Source organism: Apteryx mantelli, chromosome 1 (assembly GCF_036417845.1).
Source record: "Apteryx mantelli isolate bAptMan1 chromosome 1, bAptMan1.hap1, whole genome shotgun sequence".
NCBI classification, from domain to species: domain Eukaryota; kingdom Metazoa; phylum Chordata; class Aves; order Apterygiformes; family Apterygidae; genus Apteryx; species Apteryx mantelli.
In genome coordinates, this window is record NC_089978.1 from 58,830,951 (window position 1) to 58,851,926 (window position 20,976).

Sequence of the window (20,976 nt, forward strand, 5' to 3'; positions counted from 1 at the left end):
AGGAACACGAATGGTTAGAAATGCAAACTATCAATATCTAGAAATGCATATTTAATATGAAATACCTAGTTTCAGTACTACTCCATGGCAGAAACTATTTTTAACGATTTTGGGAGAAAACTATTATTCTCTTCCTTTATTCAACTACCTAATGAATACTTCATTCAGAATAAGTCTTAAACATTCATTAATTATGTTTGCTATCTTAGGTGACTTCATGCTGTGTACACCATTTATAATACAAGCTTTAAAGTGAAATGAGAGTGGTCTTACAGGTCACTTTCACACTTACAGCTCCAATCCCTTCTGCTTCAGCATTCATGTTCAGTTTTACAAGTTAGCTCCACTCCAGGAAAACATTTAAACACACAGTGGATTTTAGCTGTATGAACAGTTCTCCTGTCTGCTCTACAGTTCTGCCTATTTGCTACTCAAAATATGTACTGAACAAATCTGAGAGCCTGGAGGAAGCAAGCTGATTGCAATTCAGTCTAGAGAAAACAGGAAACTGGTGAATCCAGAAGCTAAACCTGAACAGTAAAGATACTTGGTCAGTACCATTTAGTGCTGGCACAAGGTACTGGACCCTGGCCTCTTTTGTTCAGCACTTTAGGCACAGCCAGCAGTGCCTCAATTCATGGTCTATCCAGTTTGGATTCTACAAAAGTGTTAGCTATTTCTCAAGCCTTTACAATTTTAGAGTTTTGAGAATACAGATCTTCATAATTACATTTCACAAATAGCAAACTTGGATTCCTCTGAACCTATTTTACATTTCGCTTTTTTTAAAAGGGTCACTTCAAGTAGTTTGTTTAGGACTAAGTCCTCCTCTATTGCACCTTCACTGAACACCTATCAAATTTGCTAAGATGGAGACATAAAAACTGTCTTTCCAAATCTGTAAATACTTATGTACAGGCCTATCATTAATCTCATAAAAGTATGTAAAATTTTGTGTGTTTTGTAAAAAACACATAATTAATACAGGAATAGATTGTTAGGACAGCATAATGATGTCTCAGTCTAAACTCCAGACTAACAAAGGAAATAGATCTTCACCCAGTGCTCACCTTAAAAAATTCACTGTTACATTTGAATAAAAGTATATTTTTAAGAAAAATCAAAACATTTTCAAATAAATCATTTCATTAGTTAGTCCCACAGTAATAAAAATTATACTTTATTTCTAGTGTGAAATCATGTAGTTTCAGACTTCAAATACTAGATCTCATTATGATCATTTTGTGACAGATTAAATCCTGTATACTATCAGAAATTTTTCATTTTTGGTCTTTGGAGACTGTGATCTAGTAATCTTTTAACTTGTGTTAAACTTGTTAAAAACATTTTGTTTGTTAAATCTTTCACTCTAAATCATGCTTTAATTTCTGTGTCTCTTTTCCAGATCTTTTCCTATTTATCAACATCATTTCTGAAATATAACCAAAATACTCTGGTAACATTCTTACCAATTGGGAATATCACCCATGCAACTGGAGATACATCAGTGATCAAACATTAGGAAAATGTTTCTCTGTGTCCTATGCTCCCTGAAACCTAGAAAGCTTCACAAAACAGACCTGTTTCTTCTGAGTAATAATTAGATCATTCTGTTCCTGAAGCCTCTGCCCCAACTCTTCTATCCTCCTCTTGTAAAAGGTGTTACTTTTATTCAGGTCTTCTCTCACTGATGATTTAAGCTTCTCAATCTGTGACAGAAGCTAGAAAACAAACAGCAGAAAAGTAACTCGATATTAATCTTATATACAACTATTTCGATGCTACTGCGTTTAAACAAGCAAGAGTCATGTTTAAAAAATTTTTAAGGCTTTTTTTCACAAGGGATGCGATGTCACATGTGATTCCACTGGGACTTGCATATATTACAAAACAGCTGCCTGAATCATTTTTTATTTACACAAGGAGAACTACCTAAATGTCAGTAGAAAGAAAAGGACATACCAACACATTGCTGAGATTGCCTAAAAATAAGATTACAGAAAAAGCATATGACTGTATAAAAATGTTTTGGTTATGAGCAGTGTCAAACAGTGGCATCTTAAGGAAACAAGATGTGAATTTGCATGATAAACCTAATATATTAGCTCTAAATATAGAAGAGGAACAATATTTTAGGTGTACCATCTCAAAAGCAATACTTACATTACTCCTCCCTTATTCTATTCTTGCATTGTATGTGGGTGTATCATTAACTACATCTTTTGGGGGAATGTTCCATGGTTCTTCCCCACTGCTCTCTTGCCAGAGGAGGAGAAGTATTGGCCAGACCACTATGACCTGCTCAGTTCTTATATGTTCACAGAGACGAAAGAAAATGAAAGGAAAGGAGGTAACAGAAACAAAGTAGGAAAGGCATTAAAAAGAAATGCAGACATATAAAAACACTTGAGGAATAAAACTTTGTCTAGTAAAACATATAAACAGATGCAAAATAAAATGCTATGGCACCCTTTCCTGGAAAAGCTCAACAGATTCTGAGTTAGACAGCTACAGCAAAAAAAACCACAAAAAACAGAGAAGTGAAAGAAAAGAGAAAAAAGATTGAGACATATGCCATAGGTCCACAGTAGCTAAAGGTATAGGGTAGATGAAAACTGCATATCAGCAAGTTGCATCTTAAATACTTGACATATCCACATAACAGAAAACACTGTATAAAACAGTGTTCACAGAACAGTACAGTTGTGAGCTCTTCAAAACAGAGGCATAGTTTCAGGAGTTTGTCAGATTCTTAAATGATAAATTCCATTTCAGCTGTGGTCACTGAAACTTCAAGATCCTAGCATAACAGAAATACAAAGATAATAAAAACACCTAGGAGGATACACTTACCAAATTCTCGGGATCTAGGCTTTCTAATCTAACAGATGTACTATAGCACATCAAGAACCATTGCAAGAGTAAGAAAATAAGAAAATATCTCCTGCTGGTGTAAGTGGTTTGCTGTGCAACTTACCAGACTCTTTTCTGTCTCGTGTTCCTGATGAAGGGCTTGTATTCTAGATGTCCATTTACCTTCCTGTATAAAGGAAACCAATGTTAATTCTTGCTAATTACACATTAACATTTACTTCAACATATTGCAGTTTTATTTTTATAAATAAAACATATGTACTGAATATGTTATTGATGATATGAAACTTGAGTAACCCCATATTTAAGACCTAGAACAGTCATCACCATGTTTCATATATGCAGGTATAGTGTTGTTACCAAACAGTCTGTAAACTACGTATTTGTTCATAAAAGGCCTTGATTTGTATATGTAGTGACTGAAATTGAGAAATACACAAGTATTTTGATACATCTCTGTTTACTAACAATAAGGAGTGATAAGAGTAGGGTCTTTCTTTTAATCAAATAATGTTATTTCAAACACTCATTAACAATGTACTTTGCATATTGTGATAATAAAAAACAACCTTAATATCTGAATTTTTAAGTGAGATGATTTTTCTTGATTAAATTAAAAGTATAAAGTAAAATTCACTGTTTTTCACATCTTTGCGCATAAGTGACCAAACTTCCTGATGACAGCAGCATATCCCAAGAACCATGAGATATATAATGCACAACTGAAAGAGTCAAGGAGAAGAGGCTGCTGGGTGCCAACAGCCTCACAACTCAATTTTTTGAGAGCAACAGCCTGGACAGGCAGGTGAGTCTCAGCGCAATGCAACAATCATGGCCTCAGTGGCCCTTCCTAACTCAATCTTTCTGACAGACAGGACTTTGTATTGGCCAACAACTTTGCACTAGCACCAGCATCTGTGCTGGGCAGAGGATATAGTTCCAGTACAGAAGTTGCACCAGATGAGCTCTATAGCTTCATATAGTTTAAAAGCCACAGGCTGGGAAATCTTGCCTGAAAGCTTCTTAGCATTTTTTCATCATGGAAAATGGAAAATTCCAATTTTATTGTTATTTCTCTAAAGTGGCCTCACAGATTAGCAAACATAAATGGCTTATTAGAGCCTTTGGGCACTGAACTGCAAACAGAGCATATCTGGTATGGCTAGATACTTTTAATAAAAAAGAATAAGAGAATATTAATAAATAAATAACAATAAATTTAATTATAAAGCATAAGAGAAATAATTCCCTCATTTCCATTACAGAGATTGTACTAAATAGTAGTAAATTTAAAAACCTAGTTATTTTAGACAGAAGGGTGAGAATTTCACTGATGAATTTAAAATCCTATTCACAGATGTAAAAATTAAAAAAAAAAATCAGCAATCCGTCAGATGCAATACTTTAAGTTACTATGTTACCTGTTTTTCAAGAAGTTTAACCACATTGTGATAATCCTGAGGATTCTGAGGTTTTTCTTCTATAAATTCTTGACTGTCTTTTAATGTCCCTAAGTTGGATTTTAGTTGCACATTGGACTTTTGTAATGCTAACAGTTGCTAAAAGGAATGAAAAAAACAATTTAAGGCCAGAATATGTATACAGATTTTGTTTTATAAAACTGTCATTTAATATGAAATTTACTTTAAAGGTAACTGTACAAAGAGTTGTATCAGACTTTTCTCACACATTTCTTATGAGGTCAGCATTTATCAAATTTCATGTGATTATTAATACATACATTTTATATGAATATACCATGTAAATATAAACAGGAACCAGCAGCTACAAAATATAAGCTGCTTCAGTAAAGCCACACGTGCTTGTTTTTTGATCTAGCTGTTCTTTCACAAATCTCTTTCTAGACAAATCTCTGAAAAGCACTTCCTTTGACTGTACGGAAAACACAGGCAGTTCTACTGTCAGGAGTATTAATCTTCTCCATGTCACTCATAAGAGTGTTAATATAAGAGATGCCTAACAGACAGCAATAATAACAATGTTTACTAACACATAAACAAGAACTCAGTGGTTGAGGAGTAAGAAAACACTGACAAGCTTTCTGATGGCATAACTCCTTCAAGCAAAATAACGCAATTATGTGTATAAAATACCAGAATACAAGGATACAATTATGGCTATCATTCAACCATCTTTTAGAAATTTCATAAGAAGGCCCTTCAGATGACTACATCATGTTTCAAACATGTCAAGTTCATTACTTTCTACTGTAAGATATTTATGCCTTAAAATGTTGAAAAATTTAAACCACTTACATCTTCTAACGTTGAATTTCTTGAAGATAACTCTTTAAGCTCTTTCATAAACATCTCTTTCACTTTTTCTATTTCATCAGCCAATTTCTCCTTTTCCTCCTCTTTCCATTTATGAAATGATTGTAGAATTTCTTCTTCTTTTGATTTTTGCTGTACACATTCCTGAAATTATTTAAAAAACATTATTTGTCATTTTTCCCCCCACATACAATACTAATTCAAGCATCCAAATTGTCAAACTATGTGTGGCAGTCACTTTCAATGGGCAACACTGTGACATCAAAAACATAAAAAACATTAGTTTCTGAAAAATTCTGGAATTACAAACTATACATTTTGCTAGCAAAACAAGTAAGCCTCAGGAAGTCTCAGAAGTTCATTATTTTTCATTACATAAGAACACAAGAATGACCTTAATTGGTTATATCAAAGGTTCACCTAGTTCACTATCCTGCTTCCCAAAGAGGCTGTCAGTAGATAGCTGGGAAAGGACAGTTACAGCAGCAAATATGAATGTTCTTCGTAACAGTCTCCCAGCTGCCAACTGTTTTCAGCTCAGAGGACTTCTTAAGCCAGATGTGGTTCTGTAAATTTAGTGACCTCCAACAGATTTCTCCTCATGTGCTTTTCCAGTCTCCCCTTGAAGCTGTGTCAACTTTTAGCAACCACAATATCTTTTGCCAATGAGCTCCACAGGTCTACTACAAGTTGCATGAAGTACCAACTACTTTTGGATTGAACAATTCTGAACAAATTTTGAAGAATTGATACTTATTCACTCTATCTGTGTAACCTGCGACTTCGTAGACATCAATATTCCCCACCACAACCAAGCTGTTGTTGCTTTCTCAGACTGACAACTCTTAGCCTACTCAGTCATTCTAAATAGACAGGCTGTTCCAGGCTTTGGAACTTTGTTCCATCCTTGTAGTCCTTCTCTGAATTTTTTTCATTCTATTATATCCTTTTAGAGATGAAGGGACCAGACTTACACACAGTATTTAAGCTGTGGCTAAACCACGGATTTACACAGTGGTTTTTCTTAATTATTTATAATATTTGCTTTGCTTTTCTGATCACTGCTAAGCACTAGACTGCCACTTCCATGAAACCATCTATCATAATCTTAAGATCTTGCCCTTGATAATGACGCTCAGCTCAGAACCCCATCATTTTGTAGATGAAGATCAGAATAGTTTTCTTCCATATGCATGTATCCTATTTTAGCTGTTAAATTTCATTTACCATCCATTACTCAGTCACTCATTTTTGTAAAGTCCTTCTGTGGTTCTGAACACTTGGCCTTTCTTCTTAGGAGGACGAATAACTTAGTATCATCAGCAAACTTTGCTGCCTCACTGCTTACTCTCTTTTCCAAGTTGTGCATGAATATGTTGAACACCACAGGTTCTTGAACAGATCCCTGAATTAATCTGAGGACTCCCTCAGGAAATCTATTATGAAACACAGGTTGAATTAATCCTGTTGTCTCCCAGGCCTCAGAACCTATCTATTTCTTCTTAAGAACTCAGTCTCCACAGCCAATTTATGGAATATAATTTTGTACCTTCACTACAGAATTCTGCATTATACAGAACAGGGAGCTAAAGGAACGGAATAAAAGGAACTGAGTGGATTAAAACGTTCAGTAATGCCAGTGATGCCAAAAAAAAGCTTCTTTTTTCATATTTGGGTTATATTTGAGAAAAAATTAATAACTTCTGGATATGGAATATAATTCCAAATGAACAAAAATAATAAAGCTATAACCAGAATGACTACCTCTGCTGTGAGTCTACCTTAGTCATTTCCTGTTTGTGATTCATGGCCTACTTAAGAGTCCCCAAAATAGCAGGCTCACAGATACTTAACAGAAGTCTGTATATATACATGACATTTCTGAAGAAGTCTGCACATCAGTTTGAAATGTTTTGTTGCCACAGACCAAAAACCTCGAAAGCAAATTTGAAAGTAAAATCTGAAAGCGGCATGAGACACTCTGGACTTGCCCAACTGCCCATACTGTTAGTTTATTGATAAGTTCTTCAGAAGTGACAGTATAGGTCCCTTCCTGGGCAAAAATATGTAACAATCAAGCTTTAAAGGGTAAAATAAAACAGAGATTTCTCTAAATCCATTTCACTTTTCCAGCAGTGCACACCAACCTTGTTTTTCCTCTTTCCTGCCATCTCATTTTCTCATTCCCATTGTTATAAAAAATACTTTTTCCTTTAAATGTGTTTATTGTTATACTATAATGAGGATTATTTTAGTTCAAGTTTTGAGTCCACATTTATCTTCCACTTACTAGGAGAATGGGGAAAACAGGAAGAGGCAAAGGGGGAACAAGGCCAGGCATGCTCCAGTGTTACAGTATTTAGTTGTATAAGAAAAGGGAGTCCTCTCAAGCACAGCTGCTCACTCCTTCACTGCCTTTAACCCTTTCTCAGGCAAAATCCTGCATTTTCATTGCCCAGAATATATACACATTTCTGGCAATCCCTGCTCCTTTCCTTCAAGGCATTCACTCTGAATTTGTTCTCCTGCTATCTATAAAAAGCAATCATTCTAGTATCTGGACACTTAAGAAGCAAAGGATCTCCAGTATCCTTTCAGCTCAAAGGAGCAGGGACGAACAGCTGGAAGCAGTACAGTTTCCGTCTGAATCCTCTCCCATAGCGGAACCCCTGAAAAAACAGGGGAAAGACTTTCTCTATTCTCTCCTGAACAAAAGGATACCTAAATTGACACTGGATGTCAGTCACAGCAGACAAGCCTCAACCAGTTACACTTCAAATTCCTACCTTCCCCTACATCCCAGAAAAACATATAAGCTTCAAAAGCCTCTTGTTGTGTAACACTGAAGGCAGTAGTTTCAGGATATTGAAGGCAGACCCTTATAGTTACAAGTCTCAGCTAAGACAACTGGCTTCAGAATAGGCCCCTAAGGCACCAAAAAATCCATGCTGCACTGTTACGAATACCCTGGATTCTATATCATGAGAAGAACCATGCTTTAGGTGCAGGAGAAATGTGTTACAGATGTACCTCTGAAAAGTGAGGTACAGAAAGAATGAGTAGGGTATCTAGCAGTAGCCCATGTAAGTTCAGGCCCATTATTCTGACACTGAGTCTTTCTTTGGTAACCTTAGACGAAAGCTTCAGCTTCCAGGAATAAGGAACTATCTTTCTACCTGAGCTTTTAATGAGAAAAAAAAAAGGGGCTCCGGCTCCCTCATGCAGTTCTCCACTCAAATACTTCTAAATAAAGCTGAGGCACTGTCTCATTTCTAACTGCCTTCACTGACCCACTTTAGTGCAGAGAAAAAGTTGGCAACTGACACATACTAGAAGTTAGGGATCAGCCTATATCTTCTTCCGGTAAAGGAAACTCCTCATGGAACACAGTTTCCATCAAAGTTACTTTAATCAGAATATTTTATAATGTCTATCTAAAGTGTGAGTTCAAGATACAGTTATAGACCAAGTTGTAAACTTTAAAGATATAGTTTCATAGATCTGTAAATTACAGACTTCATGAAGCCAGCACAAGAAACCAAGAAGCACAACACTCAGAGCATCACAAGACTTAGAGCTGCTATGGGTAGCTGGATAGCATAAGCAAGCACGGATAAAACCATCTAAACTGCATGGACGTCTAAGCATCTGCTATACTTGTTTCACTACATTGCTAGAAAGAGGAGCTCAAGAAGCTCATTAGCGTAAAGGCACCTTGAGGGAAAGCTCAGACGCTGTGAATGACAGCAGGGGACAATCAATTGGCTATGGCAGTCACTGAATGCTTTCTACCCAGAGAGGACTGTCTCTTGGAAACAGGTGGCTGTGCTGTTTTTACAGCCATAGGGCACTTATTCTCTTGGTTCTTCCATAGGAAATTAGGTTGCTTGTTTGGTTGCTTGTTTTTTCAGAGTTAGCAGCTCTTCCTCTCTTGGCGTCTTTGCAGTGCCTCTTGAATGTGAAAGTGGTGTTTTTAGAGTGAGATTTCCAGCCGAAGTTAGAAAAATGTTATGGCTGTGGTCTACAGAATTACAGTTGCAAGGGACAGGAAAAATTCAAAAACAACAAAAAAAGATATAGCGCAATTTATAAAATAAATAGACCAAGTGTGGGCTAATCTGAATATATTATATGATGATGTTGCAGGATAAAAGTTAATAACACTGTGTAATAAGATATATTGTTGAATCAACATGAAAAAGATATCTGCTGTAGTGTAATTAGAAATATAGCTGCTTGCACTCCTAAGTGAAACTCTACCCCAGCTCTTCATTTTCAACATTCAGTACTTTTGGAAATGGAAAAAAAACAGAAAGATGAACGGTCCTGAGAAAAGAAAAATAGGAGGACTGAAGAAAGGAAAGAGAGAGACTGAGACTGTGTTCAGGAAAGGAAACACTGCGTGTTTTACAGAAGATTGTTTTCTTCCTTCGGAAATAAAGAAGAAAACAATTAGTAAAAGCAATGTTTGGTTTATTCCTGTTAAATTCAAAATTTAGTGTTTCTTTCCAAACCTAATGTTTAGTGTTATGTTTGAAGGTCCTCAAACTATACAAGGAAAGCCATTTAGAAGCTCTGAATATTGGGTGATCTATCAAAAGAAGGTTCTAATGGGTTATGTTTACAACAATTTAACACTGCTTTTGAGCATGATACAAGAATAAGGAGGAGCAAATTGCAGTATCGAGATTGGTCTTTAATTCAGTCATTAGAAATATGCTGTCTCTTATGCCACAAATTTGTTTCTCAAAATGAATCATAAATCCCCTCCCCACTTTTTAAATTTTTTCCACCCCTGCTGTGATAGCAAAATATCTGATTGTATTTACTTAAATAAAAATAAAAACTGTGACATAATCTGGAATTATCAAACTGTAAAAGACCTTAAATACGTTACCCATGGATTATTTTTTTCTTTTTACTAGTCAGTAAGCATTACCACAAATTTTAACACCATCCTAAATAAAACCCTTGCATGTGATTACAAACCCATTATTACTGCTTTAAGCTACTCTGTTTTAATTTTTTTTATTCACTCAGTAATAGCTAAGACTACTTTCTGCTCTGGTTCTCTGATCAGCCAAATTCTAAGTATGTAAAGTCTAACACGTAAGTTCTGTATAATTTGTCTGTTTCTTCTCAGTCTCCCTTCCTTGAACTGCTGTATGCCTCTCTTAGCAAAAGCCAATTCTATCTGCTTAAACAATAGCCTATGCTTATCTTACGAACTGGCAAATGCTAACAGAAGGGTTGTCTTTCGTAGTCATTTAAAATATGTCTAAAATCAAAGTAAGGAGAAAAGGGATGTTTAAAACTACTGGGATGGCTATGCTCTAACATCCAAGCAACACTGCTGCCAAGCAGGCAAGCTGTAGATAAATTTTCATTCTGTTCTAGTTACAAAATAAGCAAACACAGTCCAAAGTACTAACTCTTTTGAGAGGTTCACATTACTTCCTACATAATTACCTTAGAAAACCTAACCATATTAGCATGTTGTTCAGCCTCTAACTGGGACTTGGTGAGCTGTAACTGCTCCTTCAGTTTATCGATCTCTTCCTGCAACTTGTCTGTCTTTGCATTCTTCTTTTGTTCTGTTTGAAAGAAACACAGATTTTAAAAAACGTTTGTTGTCATTTTTGGAAATGTGATACTTAGTGCAAATGCTTTTCTACAGTGTTTCAATAACATCTTCAGCAAGTGTGACTCTTATACACCATTTCCCCTCCCACATGATTTTCCACAGATGCCTTTAAATAGGTATGTCCTCTGGACTGCTAACTTTATTCTCAAAGATCAAAAAATAACAGCATTAGTGACTTGTGAAATAGTTTATGAAATATTTAGAAGAAAAAGTATTGGGCAAGTCTTGGGGAAAGTATCATCTAATTTCAATGTGTACTACAGAAATATAAGCAACACAGGCTCAAAAAAGGACAGATGAAGGATAAAATGAATCTCAATTATATGATTTTATTAACATCTAATTTAACTTATTCTAACCAATTTTTGTAATGAGTCCATTTGGAATTCAACTTTTCATTTATTTGTAATGAGTCAGGCAGAACTTCTGTTCCCTAAGTTTCACTTGGAGTATCACAGTAAAAAACAGTTTAAAGATATGCAAAAATTATAACCATCTTTAATCTTGAAACATGTTATCAGTTTACCAAGGATTTACTAGGCTGCTCATCATTTGGGAATCTGAGTACAATGCCAAATATTATTTGGGAATAAGTTATTTCAGATATAACTGCATGGAGCATTTCCCTCATACAGCAATTTCAGACTGATTTTTATTTTGATACTTAGTTTAAGTGGTTCTGCAACTCCTTCCACTATCTTTTTTGCACAATTGCACAAGAGCTTCTTTTTTCTACCAATATATTAATGCTTCCTCAGATGCTTATTCAAGATTCCCCTCACTGTTCCTGCTCTTTCATTTGACTGACAACTACAGTTCAAACCTCACCAGATTCTTCTTACTCTTTCTCCCCTCAAATGCTCTTTCTTCCTAACTCTTTTCTAATTACTATCCTTGGTCACTACTTATTAGTTCTTAGCAATAAATCATAAGCATGCAGCCTAACAGGAAGGGAAAAAATTAGGATGAATGACGGAAACAATGAGAGCAGTGTTTTTCAACCTAAACATTTTTCAAGGAACAGAGACAAAAGTATATACAATAGTGGTATAGCAACCAAAACTATCATAGATATATGAAGTTGGATTATTCTTGACAGTTTCTTTTGCTTACTATATTACACAGTTTAGTTTAGGAGAGCTTGATCCTATTCAAACTGAGTTCAGGAGAGCTGGATTACTTCGTTGCTGATAATTTGCATATAAAAACATACATTTTCCTTAGTGCATCTTGTTCATTATACCCACACATTTATAGCATGTTAGGTTCACAAACCTAAAGAAAAACTGTGCTCTGAACTCTGCTTCTGAAAAAAACTATTCAGCAGGGAAGTAAGTTTGAAAAGGTACTGTAAATATGGCGTACAAGTTTTTGTCAACTACTTTCCAGGGACTGAAACGTATTTTGCCCAATACATTTTGTCAGTCCATGTTGCTTACATTCACACAAATTGTTATCTGCCACCTAAAAATGGAATGTCAAAATCATTTTTCCCAGCTACGCAAAATTGTAGACTGCACAGCCTTAATATATTTACACATTTCTACACTATTATAATAATTTTCTTGATAATATTAAATCACATACCAACATGAGATTCTTCTGGATGACGCCTTTGCATGTGACTTTGTAAAAATGAATAGTTCATAAAAGCTTTTTCACAAAATTGACACTAGAAAAAAAAAACAACAAATAAAAACATTTTAGTATTACTAATTGTTACTAATTACTAACTACACAACTATTACTAACTACATTGTTAGTAATTTCTGTGTTTGGAAAGCACAGCAGTTAATGTTTTTAACAGGTTACGATATTTTGTCCAGACAATGTCAAAAAAAGGCAACTTTAATAAATTCCATTTCAAAAGAATGATGACTAGAATTCTCACAGTGTCACATTTCCATAAAAATTATTAATATATTTGTGTTATTTAATGTCTGTCAGTCACGGTCACAGACAAGAATCCCATTATGCTAGACACTGTACAAACTTTGAACATAAAAGACTGTGACCTGGCAAGTTCAAATTCAGATATAAACTACAGACGAGATGAATACAGGCAGGTAGAGGAATATAAGGAAAAATTAAGACAACACTGCTCAGCAAAATACACATCGAGTCCAGCCTACTAACAGCCTAAGTATTCTTACGATTCCTGAAAGTATCACAGCAACGGAGAGCACACATATTTGGAACAACCGCTGAAGCTGGGTTTGAGTACAAACATTAATGAGTTGTAAGATAAAAGTACTAGAAAGATCATAGACACATAAAAAGGTCAACTATTTCAGCCCAAAGACAGTAACAGTAGATAATTTTGTAAGAAAAGATATATACACCCATTAGTATGCTATTTAGCAGCCACTTTCTAAAGCATAAAACTGTTCAAATTACTGGTCCTATTATTTACTAAATATTTTTAAATTACAACTCCATTTGAGTTCATGTTTTCTGTGGTTGGTTAAAAGAAAATTTAAATTTGAAGAAAAATTATGTCATAATTAGGAGTTTAAAAAGACAGAAAAAATAACATGAATATTTTCCCACTGTAAAAAAGTATGACCATACTTTTGCTTCTTCCTTGAACCCATGTAAGTTGATAATGTCTGAACAAGTCTGAAAGTCTATATTTAATTAGGCTGATTTAGGAAACAGGAAAATGACTGAATTATAGTATAACAAACTTAGAGACAGAAAACACCTAGTAGTCCACTAGCTAATCCCATAGACTGTTCTATTGCTGCTTCGAAAATGCATCAACATGGATTTTTTTTATAAATTACCTCCACTTCTGAAAAATTACTCTTTTTGTTAATAAAACTTACTATCTGGAAGCCTTTCCCTAATATCTCATGTCAATTTTTTTCTTTTTTAATTTAATTCTATTATCCCTAGCTAGTGTCTTTCTATTATGCTGTGAATTCTTCTGCCAATGGATACTTATTCACGACCAAGTCAAACCATGTCTTTAATACTCCTAATCCCCCATTAAGTTCTATTAAACGTATGAGAAGACACACAAACTGTAGCAGATATCGTGCAAGATGGGATCTCTAATATCTTCTCATAAATCTACCTTTCTCTCTCTCTTCAAAGTCTCTCTAGCTCCTAGCTTCATTTCAAAATTTTCATCATTTTTCTGTTAATAAAATGGCTAGAAATTAAAACCATGCTACAAAGTTTTTTTAAAACAAAAAAGAGCTAATCTGCTTCTTTTCCCTTTATTCTGTTCTCACAGGCCCAAATCGCCTTTTTCTATTCTGTACTGAAAATCTGTATTTAATTTGCAGAAAGACTGTTCTTAGACTGTCTTCTTGCATCATTACTTTCCCACACATCCACAAAGGGAATCAGATAGAAAAAAGAAGAATCTGTGATAGTCATGTGGAAGATGTAAGACAAGTAGAAAATTGAATGTTTATAAATTGAAGGTTTATGTTATTAAGATTCAAAACTTAACAAGGTATAATACAAACTAAGGAACTTCCAGGAAAATGCTTCAGATGCTTTACCAAGTTCCTTTATTGTAAACTTAACTTCAAAGAAATACACTAGAAAAATGTATCTGTTCATTATTGCTTGTCCTGCATTCTAATGGTATATATGACAGTTTCTTCTTTTCAACCATATTTTAAGTGAAATTTGGATCTGACCCCAGTTCAAAAGATTTTCAGTTCATCTTGAGAGTACATTCCACTAATTTACAGAATATTAAAAACAGCTAAATATTATAAAACCTGAACCACATCTGCAGACTGTGGAATGTACTAGTCAGACTGTGAAGCTCCTAATTTCCTTAAGTAAAGTAGGGCAGCTCACTACCTGTCTCTCAGTATGTTAACAAGCCACAACTACTCAGCTGAGTCCATTTTCCTCACCATGATACGAATGCAAAGACACTTAAGAACTGATTTAACAGATTCAAGATCATGTCATTATAATCAAATTCCCAGATGTCATCTAATATTTAAAATACAGCTACTGATAGCCAGTAGGCTATTAAATATAAATATCTTACAACAAACACTAAAACCATGAATTATTAAGACAGATTTTGTTGGATAAATGCAAGAAAGTACTAACATAAAACTGAAGCTAAGAAATATAGTATGCAGCAAAGAACCAGAAGGGAACTTACAGTGTAACAGATTGCACATGATTTATGGAATGAAATTTGCTGTGAAATAATGTTGTCCATTCAAGCACAAACTTCATGTCAGTTTGACTTGCTGGTAGTAGAAGAAAGCTCTTATTGCAGGAGACAGGATAAACACAGGGAATATTCAGGTTTTGAATCACATGACATTATTTTTGCAAATACTTTTCAGTGTTAGATGCAATGTGCACCTATAGGCACATGCACAATACTCGCACATAGATTTCTGCACAATGTATCAAAAAGTGAAAAACTAATATTTAAAACTGAAGTTTTATTATTAAGATGAAGGTATTGAGCAAAAGAGTTTTAAATTTATGACATGTGGGTAACAGTATCATTTTATGGTAGCATTTTATCGGTTGAACTTACATTGGTGGTGGATTAAAGACATTAAACTTGAATTCCAAAACATGGTTACTGTGCCTCTCATTAGAAATAAAGTGCGTCTCTACTAAAAAAGGTAAATAACTATTTATGAGCTTGTTTGCAAAACAGCCAAGACTTTAAGGGAACCTGGACTACCCTCTCAGCAACACCAGCGAAACTCCTATTATCAGGCACTGCAGGTCAGCAGATGAAATCAAGGCATAGATAATAATATAAGATTATTGCTTACTGAACACACTGCTGACCTGTATTTACAAATCCTAGAAAGAGTTTAATTTAACTCTTGCATTCAGACTCAGAATCCTGAACCACTGTAGAATTTGTAGGAATTATTCAACATCACTCCCTAAACTCATTTATCCCACATAAATCTAAATAACTTCTAGAGGTAAGAATTTACTAATAGAGAGGGAAAAAAGGGGGGGCAGTGGAGGGGCAGGGATTTACTTTATAAGAAATGAAATAAAAAAGAGAAGTAGCTTTCCATCTTGGCTTTCTTAAAATACCACCAAGCAGAAAAAAGATTAGTGATAAGCCAAGCTCACTACCATATTCCTCTTCTGCTTCCACTGAGACAGCTGTAGCCCACAAGTACTTTGGGAAAGCTTTGTAATATTTACCTGGCTATCACATATTTAGCTGGCTATTTAAGTTGACAGGTAAAATGATGCAGGTGATCAGTTTGCAACACAGAACAGACACACTGCTCTGTAAGATGTATAAAGGATCTTTAAAAGGAAGCCACATCAAGCCCTTGTCCTGACTCAAATACTCAAATGCATACATAAGACAGGGTTCCCATGAAGTCTAACATATGTACAACTCTACACAGGAGGCAGAAGGTATGTATTTCCTTACGGAAACACTCAAGCCAACTTGTCTACTGCAACCAGAAAGTTGCAAAAACCCCAGCTCTCTCTAAGTAGCTCTACTTCCCACAGTTCACACAGCTCTGTTGCTCTTGGAAGTAGCTGTGCAGACATCCCTAAGAGCCTCCAAAATGATGACTGCCTTAACTTGTTTTTAAATATATAGCTTTTTTTGTTTTCTTATGGGATAATGGAAGTTGCTGTGGGAGGTGTCTTTGCTCAGAATGTCTCAATAGTAAAACCTTGCCAGTCTGTTGACATCTTTATTATACTGTGGGTATAAGGTTGTACATACTGTAAGAAAACTTGTATCGGTTTTATGCTGTAACTATTCCATGATTAAGGAGAATTTTGACAATCAGGGCTGCTAGTATCTCAAGAACTACCAAAAACAAACAAACAAACAAATGACTTTAAGCTTGTAGACACAAAGACACAAAGCTGGCCTGAAATACTGTGTCAAGTCTGTGTCCAGTAGGCTTTTCAGATTTCAGACATTTGAAGCTGAATTATGCATTCCAGAAATAGCTACCTCAAACTATTATATTCAGATCAAAAAGAAAAAAAAAAAGAACAAACCGAAGAGTGCCATGACACAAAGAGTCTGGGCACCAATGTACTAAGCCTCTCAGGGAAGATGCTTAAGGAACAGATTGTTGTGGAGTTAGGGATGAGCTAACCCTCCAGTGCTCATTACTGTACATCTGAGTCACTTCAAAGTCATGCACAGAGGCAGAAACTTGGTGCCTGGGGAAGAATACTACAGGAAAGTGAAGACTAGCATACAAACAGGTTACTGTTCATCACCAATTCTGCTGCACTTGCTATATATGTTTTCTGACCATGCAGTAGACAGACAAGAAAAGACAGCAACAGAAAGTGACAACGCATTTATCACAGGCTGCATATGTATGTGCACATATCGGACGCTTTAGACACATCAAAAGTGAATCTATAGAACAGTTGTTGGTAAACAGAAGATTTGTAAAATCAGATGTAGCATTCTCAAAAATTTGAGATACCAGCCAAAAGCTTGTGAAACACAGAGGTGAAGCAAAACACCCACAAGTGACGCACTCCCTTTTCGGGATGTCCCCCATCTCTGCAGCACAAGCCTCTCGCCCAGCAGGCAACCATGCCCTGGAAGGGAGGGGCTGCTCTGCTGCTCGTCCTCAGCGGGCACAGAGCTGGTGAGGCTGTGGCATGCGCATGACCAGGCTGCCAGGACCTCTCTTCTCACCTGGTGGTAGCTGGCACGGGCCTCCAGCATCATCTGCTGGGTGCTGATCATCTTCTTCCTCCGACGGCACTCCTCCTTGAGCCCCTTGATCTCCTGGGAGCTGCGGGCCAGCTCCTGGCCCAGCTGGTCACGCTGTGCCTGCGCCGCCTGCAGGGCCTCCTCCAGGCTGCTGAGCTGGGTGCTGAGGTACTCCTGTGAGTGCAGCAGGTACTCGGTGCAGAGCTGGGCCAGGCGCAGCAGCTTGAGCAGCAGCGGGTCGGCAGGGCCCTGGCAGTGGGGGCAGCGCTCCTGCTCGGCGCTGCAGAAGGTGACATGGCCCAGGTGCTCCTGCAGGGTCGCCACATCGCCCTCGTGTGACACTCTGCCCACGTCCACCGCGCTCAGCCGCCGCCAGTCCGGGCTCTCATGGCGCCCACGGAACTGGAAGGTGGGAAATGGCGCTGGCCCCGCTCCCCCTGCCGCCGCCGCTGCCGCTGCCACTGCCACTGCTGGGTAGTAGGCGCGCTCAGTGAAGGGCTGTGGGAGAAACACCGCTGCTCAGCTGGGGGTCGACTGCACCGGGCCGCCAGCTGCCCGCCGCCCTGGTGCTTACCATGTTCGGCTGTGGTGTGCCGGGGCTCCCTCAGGCACTGCTGAGTGCCGGCATCCTCTGTGTTGCTATGGCAGCTGCAGCCCGGCCGCCCCTGCGGGAACAGCAGCAGTGAGGACCCCAGCAGCACCCCCCCGCTCCCTGCCCCAGCCGTCCCCTGTGCACTCCAGCCTCCCTCAGGGAGCCCTATCTGGCCCCCTCTGCTCCCCCCACCATGCTCGTCCTCGTTGTGCATCTCCCCTCCCCTCTGGCTTGGTGCTGCTGTGGCTCCTTGGTGCAGGCACTGCTCACCCTGACTGCACCCACGCATGCCCCGCTCCGGGGCTTCATGCATCCCCTCACTGCACTTCACTCCCTATTCCATGCCTCCTGCCAGGCATCCGCTCACCTCCTAAGGTTTAGACATCCCCACTGCCTCCCCGCTTTGCACCCAAACACCTCAGTCCACTCGCCGGGCCTCCGTACCACCCAGCACACCTGCCACCGCACCTTATCCCCAAATATCTCCTTTCAAATGCACCCTACGCTCGGGGCTTTGGTACAGCCCCTTCCTTGGCAGAATCAGTCATGTTCCTCCCCACCGTGCCGATGTAACCTTTGCTTCTCCTCTCTAAAAAACATGGCCCTGAAGCGTCAGCTCGGCAATGATTGGTGTGTGCCTGGCCTCGCTGCACCCCCAGCTGCTGCAGCTGCAATATTCTGGAGTGTGCAAAGAGCTCGCCACTGTTGTGCGCTTCGGAGATGTCGCCCCTTTGCCCCCCGTTCCAGACCTCCCCGTGTGAATGTGCACTCAGTGCTGCATATGCTCACCTACCCCAGATATACATCTTTGTATTTCCCTATCCTGGTATCTTCTTCCCCCAGTTTCTCCATGGCATTCTTGGCATCATCGTAACAATTAACCCTCTGTCTTGCACCCCAGTGCTCCTTCTGCCTTGAACTCTGCACACCTGTTAGCATCTCCACACAGTACTCATTAATAAATACACCTTCAACTATACTCTGCTATATACGGACTCTTACCATGGCTACACACCATATGCTTTACTTCTCCATACTCCCTTTACCTCATTTCATCAATAGTCTGTACATGATACCCAACAGACCTAATTCAGTTAACTGCATCAATACACCTCCCCACCTGCTACTCTGTCACTCCTCGTCACTCGTGACTCATAAACCCATCTTATTCTGCCACATTACACTCTGCTACCCACATGCTATCTTACACCCTTCTCCAGCCTCAGCTATTCATCTCGCAGATCAGATCTCCACATACATCTGCCACCTCCCCACAATCAGTACCACTACCTGCTACTTCCATCATTTCTTTCACATACCTTCTCACCCTAACACATTCATACACCTTTGGCGTGATGCTTCCCCGTGCTTTCCTCACTCCTCACACCACGCGCTAGCCCATCTCTTATAACTGCATAGTTCTACTGACTCATCACATCTGCCTGTCATTCCTGCTTCATTTCCAACATCCCCAAACACTTCATCCCCATAAAGCATCTCACAGCCTGTGTATATACACCAATTTCACCATCCCATCCCCAAATGATTTCTTTCAAAGGCATCCAACAATTGGTGCCTATCTCCCTGCCTCACCACAATTTCCAGGACTTTCCAGCTTGGTATTTCCATTCCCTTGCTCTTCCTCAGTGGCTTCAAACATTGTCCTCAGGAACAAATATCCTTCCCCTCCACCATACAACATTATCCTAACCCCTCACTCATCCTTACTACTCTTCTCCAAAACCTTCTTTTCCTGCTACTACTTCTTAGTGTTTCAGTCCCCTTTGCTGCCTCTGCCATTTCACCCATGTTTCATGTTTACATCCACACCTTTCAGTCCCTTCCCGACACCCTTCAGTTTCTCATCCCTCCAGTCATTCCTACACACACACCTCTCCAGGAGGATTCACACAACACATACTGTACTTGATAACACACCCCATTCCGCAGGTCCCTCTATATACTATATCACAGATTCATAGAAATGTTGGTTATAAGGGGCCTCTGGTGACAATCTAGTCCAACCTTCTGCTCGAAGCAGGACTATCACTGACACTAGATCACGTCACCTGTGGCTTTTGTATGGCCCAGTCTTGAAAACCCCTAAGGAGGTATGCAGCATGACCTCTCTGGGCAACCTGTTAGATGGCTGCACCATCCTCCTCATGAAAACATTTTTCCTAATATCCCACCTAGTCGCAATTTGTGGCTACTGCCCCATATTATACTATTTGCTACTACCAAGAAAAGTTTGGCTCTGACATGCTTGTAACTACCCTTCAGGTAGTTGTAGGCTACTATTAAGAGTGCCCCTTTGCCTCTTCTTCACCAAACTGAACAAGCTCATCTCCCTCAAACTCTCTTTGAAGATCATGTGCTGTAGACCCCTAACCATCTAGTTAGCCCTCCTCCTGCCCCCTCCAGCTTCTCCACATTTCTCAGGTTCCCTTCAATGTAAGATTCCTCACCTTCAGTCATCTCCTAGAAACACTCCACATACAACTCCCAGTGAACCTCACCTCGCATCTGCATATTTTACATTGTTCTTCCAATACAAACTGTAATCTGACCACAGTGAGTACACAACACACATCTACTTCCATGCAAGCAACAGCAATGTTGTTATATGCACTAGAGTAAGGACAGCTTTCCCTCACAAAAAAAAAAAAAAAACCAAAGCTCTTAGTTTTAGGTAGCTCTGCAAGTTTGCTATGGTCATTTGTTGTGCCCAGAAGCTTGTTTTTTCTATTTACAGGAACTGATGTAATAAAATATATCATATCTCCCTACAAATTTGACCTCATTTAATCCTCCACATCTCAGCAGAGATAGGTTCTGTATATACATTCAACCTATGGTCAGGGCAACCCTTGGGGCAGAGGTACCCACCAGTACC

General features: G+C 38.3%; 1 protein-coding gene across 1 annotated transcript in view; it reads right to left on the reverse strand.

The window, feature by feature from the left end:
• Positions 1-20,976, reverse strand: part of DZIP1 (DAZ interacting zinc finger protein 1) — a 44,692-nt gene that overhangs the window by 20,894 nt on the left and 2,822 nt on the right. Inside the window, exons 3-10 of the mRNA XM_067293403.1 lie at positions 18,063-18,153; positions 17,471-17,986; positions 12,400-12,484; positions 10,638-10,762; positions 5,151-5,312; positions 4,296-4,433; positions 2,978-3,040; positions 1,581-1,721 (exon numbers count right to left, since the gene is read on the reverse strand). Coding sequence (XP_067149504.1) covers positions 1,581-1,721; positions 2,978-3,040; positions 4,296-4,433; positions 5,151-5,312; positions 10,638-10,762; positions 12,400-12,484; positions 17,471-17,986; positions 18,063-18,065 — 1,233 coding nt within the window. The 5' untranslated portion in view covers positions 18,066-18,153. The remainder of the gene's footprint in view (positions 1-1,580; positions 1,722-2,977; positions 3,041-4,295; positions 4,434-5,150; positions 5,313-10,637; positions 10,763-12,399; positions 12,485-17,470; positions 17,987-18,062; positions 18,154-20,976) is intronic.